Source organism: Citrus clementina, unplaced genomic scaffold, assembly GCF_000493195.1.
Source record: "Citrus clementina cultivar Clemenules unplaced genomic scaffold, Citrus_clementina_v1.0 scaffold_3, whole genome shotgun sequence".
Classification (NCBI taxonomy): domain Eukaryota; kingdom Viridiplantae; phylum Streptophyta; class Magnoliopsida; order Sapindales; family Rutaceae; genus Citrus; species Citrus x clementina.
In genome coordinates, this window is record NW_006262339.1 from 33,758,768 (window position 1) to 33,768,294 (window position 9,527).

At 33.4% G+C, this 9,527-nt stretch overlaps 1 protein-coding gene across 1 annotated transcript; it reads right to left on the reverse strand.

Annotated features, from left to right (window-relative positions):
• Positions 1-5,220: 5,220 nt before the first annotated feature.
• On the reverse strand, positions 5,221-9,229 carry LOC112100300 ((-)-germacrene D synthase-like). Its single transcript, XM_024189353.1, has 8 exons — positions 9,140-9,229; positions 8,705-8,975; positions 7,910-8,294; positions 7,600-7,818; positions 7,369-7,507; positions 6,739-6,880; positions 5,751-5,857; positions 5,221-5,514 (listed from the first exon to the last, which is right to left on the reverse strand). The coding sequence occupies exons 1-8, from the start codon at positions 9,227-9,229 to the stop codon at positions 5,221-5,223; spliced, it is 1,647 nt and encodes a 548-aa protein (XP_024045121.1).
• Between the last annotated feature and the right edge of the window lie 298 nt (positions 9,230-9,527).

Sequence of the window (9,527 nt, forward strand, 5' to 3'; positions counted from 1 at the left end):
TAATTCATTTGCATGTGAAAATTGGGAACATGTTCCATCCAAAAAGCTAAAGAAGATATTCCTTGAAGGAGTGGACGGTTTTGTTTTCCTTTATTATCTAAGTGAAAGCAAATAACAAAAATTAATTTATAGAAATAAAAATAAAATATATAAATAAATTAATAAATCTCATGTCTCTCACATTTTGTAATATGTGTGTGTGCATGCTTCAAGCAAAGCCATGAAACTTGGTGGCAAATATCAACACACACCACCAACCACTACCCAAGATCATAGTCGCAATTTAGTATTTTAGTTTTTTTTTTTTTTTTTTTGGGTCAGTTTACAAGTATCTCAACACGAATTAGAAATTATTGTAAAAAAAAAAAAAAACTAGGTGGGTCACAACCCTGAGAAAGAATGATTAGAGTGACTACCATTTTAGAGAGTAGAGGAAAAAAGCCTAAAAAAAGTAGCTCTCAGAAAGCTGGATATTATGATTTATGAGAATAATTCATCATTTGGACTCAACCTTTATATTGTCACATGGTTTCATTTTAATTACTTGGATAAACGTTTGTGCTTTTATAGTTTTATTTGACTTTTTTTTTTTTCATTTCATATCAATGCGTACTTAATAATTTGTACAAATTTGTATCCTTACCAATTCATACGATTCTTTATTTTTTAATTAAAAAAACAGTAAAACTTGTTCAAATTAGTAGGGGAAGAATCAGAGTTCTAAATAATTTTAGATTTTCAATTACTATATTTGCGTGTAACAAATATCTCATTACTTAATGATAAAAAAATCAATCATTCATAAAATCTAGTAGCGATCCTATTGTAATAACATTTGTAATAATTTGAGATCAGCCTATAAAAGTATCCTAAAGTTGAGTTGCCAATGCGAAGAGACAAATAGAGATCGCCAAAGTGATAGTACTTGTTTCACAAAATGATCCTATTTTTTTTACGGTACCTAAAAGATTAGGTCAATGGTCTGAGACAAAGCTGGCAAAACCAAAACTAATCCTTTTAAGCCGGCTTTCCAAATTTGGGATGCTTGTTTCATTCGTTTGTCATCAAAAAGCACTTTCATTTGAACCATCCAAATATGGATTGCTAGTGCTTTGCTAATTAGGGTTCGTCGTGACCATGACTCCATGAGCCGAGTTGGTTTCTGTTTGTTTTTGAATTAGGAATTTGGGATTTGTTGATAGTGAATGGTTCGACCTTTATATATTTCATAATTAATTTAATTATTAATAGTTGTTAAAAGAAACCGTTTGACCCAAAATTAAGTTAAAAAAAAAGAAAAAGAAAAGAAAGAGTTAGAAAATTGAAACAATAACTGAGGAAATCAAGCTTCAAATGTTCGCTCTAATCCGTCCCAAAAAAAAAAAAAACGTTTGACCCAAAATTTAAACTAATAGGTAAAGCTCATCAATAATAATAAAGATAATTCTTAACATAATTAATGAGGTATGAGTATTTACTAGTTGTGAATAATAATAATAATAATATAAGTTTTTTTAAATTATTTAAAATTGTTTTGCCTGGTCTTGCAATGCGGTATATTTCCGTTTCAGCAATAAAATAATTTAATATTGTTGTTTACCTAGTGGGATTATGCTGACTTTGACCAGAAAACCATCGGGGCCAGCCAGAACGAACCCATCTAACCTGAATTGATCAACTGTTTAGGTTGAAAGAGCTTGGGACTTTTAAATTTTATAATCTCCTAATTAATTACCATTAATTTTTATTTATTTAGTATTTTAAATTTTTATTTATTTAGTATTTCAAATTTTTGAACTCCCCCAGATCCACACACGCAGAGAATGAATAGATTTGATTGGACCTTGAGCCTAATCTAATATAATTCATGTTCTGTCTCGCAATTTGGAAAAAAATTCTCTCATTAATCCCAATTATGCGCGACCAATATAAGTGTTTAGAATAAGACATATTGCTATTATGACAACCAAATGTCAACCAACGTTTTGCTTTTAAGATGTGATGGTATCCTAATCTCATCAATTAATAATCGTGATCACTCATTTTTTTAAGGGAAAAAATTCCACAATATCTACACTTACGTAAACTAATTTAAATTAAAAATATCTTAAAAAAGTTCTTTAAATGAAATTGATTTTACTTCTTATTTAAAGAATTATATCAATAATAAGAATTTTTAAAAAACTCTTTAAATAAGATTTTTCAAATGGGATTATTTTTTTTTTTATGTTGAAAAGTGACCCCTCTCTTTTTAAATAATATTATATTATTTTTATTTCACTATTATTGAAGAAAGAGAATTTTATAAGTATATTATTGAAAAAAAATAGAGAGGAATGAGAAAGAATTTTATGAAAATGATATAAAATTATTTTTTATTATTCTATCTATCAAATAGATACGCGAATAATTATTTTGAAAAATAAAATTAGATAAGTCGTTTTCAAGGAGGCCCGCCCAGACATTGGGTATTAAAAAGGAAAATTTTCAGATGAGAGAGGCGTATCATACTATCATATCATTTAATACGTCTGTTGAAAATTTGATAAAGCAGCAGGCATGTTATTGGGTCCAAATCAAATATGGGCAATGGGTGATTGGGTGCCCACAAATTCAGTGGCAGAAAGAAGTGAAATTCGGTGGCCCAATTAATGTATCTAATTTTGGGCACAAAAATAAAAAGGATAAGGACAAGTGTCCGTGGTGATTATAGTTTATATATATGCTTCAAAGATTGTGAATTGAAAGATGTGGTGGAGCCGTGGTGTTTAGGATTGGTTGGATTTTGATGTATGTCGGTCTGTTGGAGGCTCACAGCACCATTCCCACGGCATATTCCAAAAATAATTCAAGAACAGCTCCACTTGGCATTCAAATAAAGTCAAGACTGTTTTAATCAAACAATATGTGGCACATAACGAAATGCTATCAATTTCAATTTAATTTATGATATCTTGTGATTCATTTCATCCTCTTTAGTAATCTACATTTCAATTTTGTGATGTGGTCTCTATTGCCAAAATGATGTAAAGGGCCCAAAGGCCTTATTGTGATTGATGTGTTTTTGTCCTTTAATCCACCTGCTTCTATAAAATTGAATTACTGCGGCGTAGAATGTCAATTAAATTTGGTTAACAACATTATTTATCACTGAAAAACAACTTAACTTCTACCATCAAATAAAAATCCTTGTGAGCCACTCGGCCAAAGGGCTGCTGCCCTCCAAGTTGGAGGGCAGCAGTTCGAACCCCCACAAATACATTGTGGGGGTATTTCCTTCCTCAATTAAATTTGAGTGAAGACAGTCTGCTCCCTTACCTAAGTGTGAAAAGTAGACATCCCTCGAATATTCGTGAAAGTTAAAATCTGGGCAGCGCTCCATTAGTATTGATATAAGTTGGTCCCAGTCATAGTCTAATTTATACATATCAGTTATAGTCTCATGTCATATGAGTTGTAGTTGGAGCAATAGTCTCATGTAATCAAAAAAATAAAAATCCTTGTGCTTTTTTCTTTTTTCCTTTTTAATGAAATAGCCATTACATAATATAACCTGTAAAATCATACTAATTTTCAGATGTGGGCAAATTCGACAAATTATCAAACAGATCCAAACTCATCGGTTTGAAACATTTCCAAATCGTTGCTGACCCAAAAATTTTTCAAGTTGAACTGATCCAAATCGATTGGATCAATTTAGCTTCTCAGCTTGAGCTTATTAGCTAAAAGTCCATCTCTTATATCATATTGTACCTAAATTATTTGTTATTTTTTTGTGTCCATAATCCAAATTGATATCTTCTTTGACAATGCATCCACAAACATACTTAACAATGAGAAGATACATCCATACAAGTTCACAATATATCCTAATAAAGAAGTTCACAACCTGTCCATTTAATACAAAATCACAAACGAGGCTAAACTTTTAAACCTTTTTCACTGTCATGAAGGCGACCACCCCTTCTTTTAGTAATCTTAATTTTGGGTTCTAGAAAATCATCCATCAATGTTTCTACATCTTCCATGGCCTCATTCACATTGGAATCATCTTCCACGTTAAGAGCTTCTATTATTACTGAAGATTAAAAAATTGTTTATGGAATCAAATAAATTATCATCAATTATACTAAAATCCATTTTAAATTCTGACTAAAATGAAATAAAATTGTACCATGACAAATCAAATCCAACATTATAAATAAAATTAACATACGTCAAGTTCAGAATTTTGAAATTGTGACTATGAGACTTGAGAATGAGAGTTTGAGATTAAGAGAGTTGAGAATGATAGGAGGTACTGGATTGACACATCGTATGCTATTGTGTATGTCGTGTGCATGTCTCTTCTTAATAATCCCATAATAAATTGACACATCATATGTTATAAAGTTTTTTAAAATTTCTGGATTGGATTGGTTTGGGCCGGTACCTAAATCCAAACCAAGTGATGTTGGTTTGTAATCCAATAAACCGAAGCCAATTTTTTTTTAGAGATGACACAATACTCCATGGGTTTGGAACCCCATGGAGGCAAATAGGTAAATTTTGAATAATTTTTGGAGAATAGGATGAGGAATGAGGAAAAAATTATCTCCAAATTCTTAATGGGATGAGGCTTGGTTTTTTACTCCTCAGTCCTCACTATACTCCCACCCAAATCCCCATTATATATGAATAATTTTTAATGTTTTTCTATAATTTTTATTTATCAATTGCCGTGTTGGTTAATAATTTTTTTTATTTTTACCTAATATACATAGGTTATAACTAAAAGAAAACCCTACAATATAATTCTTATTCAACCCTAAAATATTGTTATATTTTCTTTTCTCTCTTAAGGTGCTGCTCTATTCAAATATTTTTTTGTTTTGATATCATTTCAAAATATTGTTTCAACCTTTTGCAGATTTTTTAAAATAATTTAAATACTTTATAATATCGTAATGATTTTATTTAAGTCTTTAAATTTTAATTTACTGAAATCATTTATCTATACCTCTTACAAAAATAAGCAAATGAAGAATAGAGTGGGGATGCAGAATTCGAGTCTGGCAGTAAATATATATTAGAGTTTATTTTTTTATTCGAAGGGAAATCTTTAAATAACAATAAAAATATAAAATATTTATTAGTACAGACCAATACGGTACACCGCATTTCCTTCAAACACAAACCAAGGAACTGAAAATATTATTAATAGAAGTATAGAACTAGTCGTCAAAATGGAACGTGGTCTCCTAGCACAGAAGCAATTTGATCTTTAATTAGGTAAGAATGCGTATAGCCGTCGTCCTCTTTGTAAATAAAATCAATTGCACGAGCAAGATTAAGAATCGTCCCGAGCAGTGGTCGGGCAGCGACGGTTGGCTTCATCATCAACTCCTCGTTAATATCTTTCCATGCATTTGCAACTTCTTCTTCAAACATTTTAATTGCCTCTTCCTTAGAGACACCATGCTGCTTCGTGTAACATTCAATAGCTGACGCAACATGTCCTCTCTTCTGCTCAAACTACATATATAATAACATATGGTTTAGTATCGGTGCCTGTTTAGATTGGTATTACGAGATTTATAAGTAATTATAGTAATTATTCGAAAAATTAAAAGTTAATTTTGATGTATATATACACACACCCCCCACTTTTCAGTGCGCAGATTTTTTTAAAAAATATAATAACATAGATTGGAGGGTTTTGATAAATTTTCTATAAAAGTGCGGGGTTATGTATTTTTTATTTTGCATACCTCATGACCTTGCATGTCATCCATGAGTCTGCAGATAACTGATGCGGCTTTTACAACCTTAGGGTTATCGGAGATCCATTCAAAAACCTCTTTAGTTGCAAAATCACCTGTTGATGCGAGATTCCGTTTCTCCTCGTTCTACGATCAGGATCTCTGCTCGATCAACTTCGTCACGACCAGGAGGTCTCCTCGCCAGGCTTCTTCTCCAGAGGTCCCTGCGTACACAGATAAGTCAGAGTACGCCGGTTGTTTTCCCGGCGCAAACCCTCCGACGCTCAAGTCAGATATGAAGGTTCGGGAAAAGCTTGCCACAGGTCTTATGGCGTTTTTTGTGGTTTTCTCTTCTTTTTAGGTTTTTTTTCTCTTCTAATCTCAAGAATGCCAACCCTTTTACCTTCGTTGGCTACCTTTTTATAGGCTTCCTCTGAATCTCAGTCTTTCGCTCTTTTCGAGACGGTATGGGACTCCAACTGCTGCGTTATGGGCAAAACATGGGATCTAGCGTGTTACGCCACGGTTCAGGGAAAAGCGTGGCTGCCATGGCTCTGTGAGACCTTGCGTGTTACGCCACGGTTCTGGGGAAAGTGTGGCTGTCATGGTTCTGTGAGATCTTGCGTGTTACGTCGCGGTTCTGGGGAAAGTGTGGCTGTCATGGTTCTGTGAGATCTTGCGTGTTACGTCGCGGTTCTGGGGAAAGCGTGGCTGTTGTGCCTAGATTCTCGTGCTGGAGAGCACGTCTTGCCAACTGCCGTCGACCGGGTCTCCTCGCCTCTCGATCTCTAGCCGGAATGGCCTTATGCCTCTTATAGGAAATTGGCCTCGCGGACGACAACATCGTGGACGAGCAGGATATTTCTGCTCCTGTTCTTCCACGCGCCAGGCTTTAACGGAACACACCGGTTCGCAGAACTCCGCCATCAGATATCTGCTCGTCATTCCTGGTCCCTTCGACGCATTTATCCCAAACAGTATCCCTCCCAAACATCACCCATCCCAAGGAAGGAAGTTGTTATGACCAATGTGTAAGCACAACTTGTTAGTGCAAGAGGCATATACTCCTCAATTGTTGGAACGTAACCTTCACTGAACCATTTGGCTTGAACAAAGTATGCTCCAATTACTTTTTGATTCTGAGAAGCAAAACGCAGCTAAACCTTAGCCGTTATAAAAACGATAATAAGAAATAAGTTTTTTAAATTTTAATATACCTGTTGTGATATATTAATTTGATCTAATTAATTTCTAAGAGCCAATAATTCAGTAAGATTTATGGTTGATGAGTGAGATTTCTCATCTCCATCCAAACAAACTTAACAAATAGAAGGAAACAACCTCCATTATAAAACACACTTTTGATAAGTTTTATGTAACCTAACAAATAGCTCCAAGGGCTTAAGCTAATTATCCAATGAATTCTTACATTTGTAATAATTCAGGGAGAGATGTGTTAAAATTTTAGCAAAATTTCAGGGGTGATGAATGAAATATTTTCTAAAATTTTGTGAAACTTAAATTTACCCATAGATATTTTGTGTAATTTTATAGATGGAGCAGATATCCCTCCCAAAATTGTGTACAATATGCATATCAGTAATTAAAGAAAAAAAATGATACATACCGCCTCTTTTGCATAACGTACGCAGTGTGATCTTCCTTGCTTGGCCATATCTTCCTCAATTTCATTAAAAGCGTCTAAGAGTGTCCTGTAAATCAATTTCATGTATTCTGGAAGCATATCTACGGCCTCAATATTCCATCTGAAAATCAATTTAATAACCATTTTATAACAATAGCAACAGAAATTTGATTCTGAAATTCAAAATTAATTAGCTATACGCAAGGCACTAACCTTTGAACTGCTTCAGTAAAGAGGCTGAGTTCTTCAAGTGTACCATATGCATCATAAGTATCATCTATGATGGATAATATGTAATTTAATTGGGTCATTATCTTTCTCCCAAATGCATATTGAGGCTCGAAGTATGTCCCTAAATCCCAAAAATATAACTCTACTAATCTGTCTCTTGCATAAGGTAGTTTTGTAGTGAAGTCTAAATCTTTCCACCACCTGAAATAAGAATATATACATGTGTCACGATTCTATTGATTGGATGTACGACGGAGGTATAAAAGAATTTCTCCCTATCGAAAGAACTTACTTTGTTAATTCATTGAGTTCCTCCTTGTGTAGCTCTAGCAATATGTTAAAATCTAACTTTGCAAAATTCAGCAGAGTTTTATTGTGTAAATGATCACTTGTTGAATTGATCATAGACATAAAATACCTCGCCTCTAATCTTGGTAGGGTTTTACGAAGAGGACGGTATAAAGCATGATTTATCTGTTCTGCAAGCTTAGGGGTTACATGATCCTGAGCTACCAATGACTTCAGGTGAGTGGTAGTGAAAGCAATTGCTTCATCTAATATATCTTCTCCGCGAGTTGCCATGTATGCTGCCTCGTACAAACTTAACATCCCTTGAACATCGTTTATCAACGATGACTTGAATCTACCCTCATCATCTTTGAACTTCTCAAACACATCTGATTATCACATTCAAAAAGTAAATTACTGAAGGCTTACATGATTAATAATTAGTCAATGATTTTGTAATTGCAATAATGTTAGATCCACAAATTACAAACTCATGAAGTCGCATCATAATTTTGGTTAGATAAAAATACCACATGACACACGACTTATTTTCATTATTATTTTTATTAATCAATCAATACTCTCATATATATATAAAAAAAAAAAAAAAGTAGGGTGAGGGTAAAATTTAAATTCATATTTTAGCCACGGCCTAGCTTTCAATATTCAAACTCAAGTGGTTAGCTAAAAAAAATTACTTGAAAATCACTCGTTCAAATCCCTGAGGACAAATACAATAAAAAGTGTTTGTAACTGTCGCATTACTCATAATTGTAATAGCTTGAGTGAGATTACATACCACATGAAATCTTGATTCCTTGCTGCCTAAGCAATCGAAAATGAAGAGAAACGGTGTGGAGATCAGGGCTATTACTGTCAATATAGTTTGGACATAATTTTTGTATTGCATCTTCTATTTCTTTCTCAAAGTGATAAGCCACCCCTAGGCGTTGTACTTCATCAATCAAGCGTAACTTCTGAACAGGCTTATCTTCAGCATCTGTTATCATTCTCCTCACCTCTTCTTTCAGTGCCTCGTGTCGTTCTTGAGTTGCAGTATGATCAACTGTCTGAAGCACAAAAAATAATTTGTTAAATTCATACAATATCTGATGAATGGTCAATTTAAAAAAAAAAAATCTGCTTTAAAACCATTTGGTCAAACTCCTGAAGATACGTTACATGCTGACTTAACAAATCGAGTAATATATGGGATGTTTGGGTTCATCTTTACCTTGAAACCAGAAGCACCTTTGACGAAGTGGTTTCCCCATAAACTAGGATGGTAATCTGCAGTATGACGAAATGTTTCCCCAGACGACATTTTTGTGTCAGACAAACGGGTGCTGCAGAATTTTGATATTTCTGTGGAATTATAGTTTGTATTTCTACTACTACTGCACCCTTTAATATATACTAATTCGATTATATAAAGACGGACGCATGCAACTTGTCTTGAAAGCTTTTAATTTAATTTATTATCAATTCCGATTCATTTAAAAGCTTGGATGCATGGAAACCACGGTGATGGGTCAATTTTTGGCTTTCTGTGAGATTCTCAAAATTGTGTCAATTTTTTTTTTTGGCCTATATATAACTTATGGTTTTAAAGGGAAGATTTT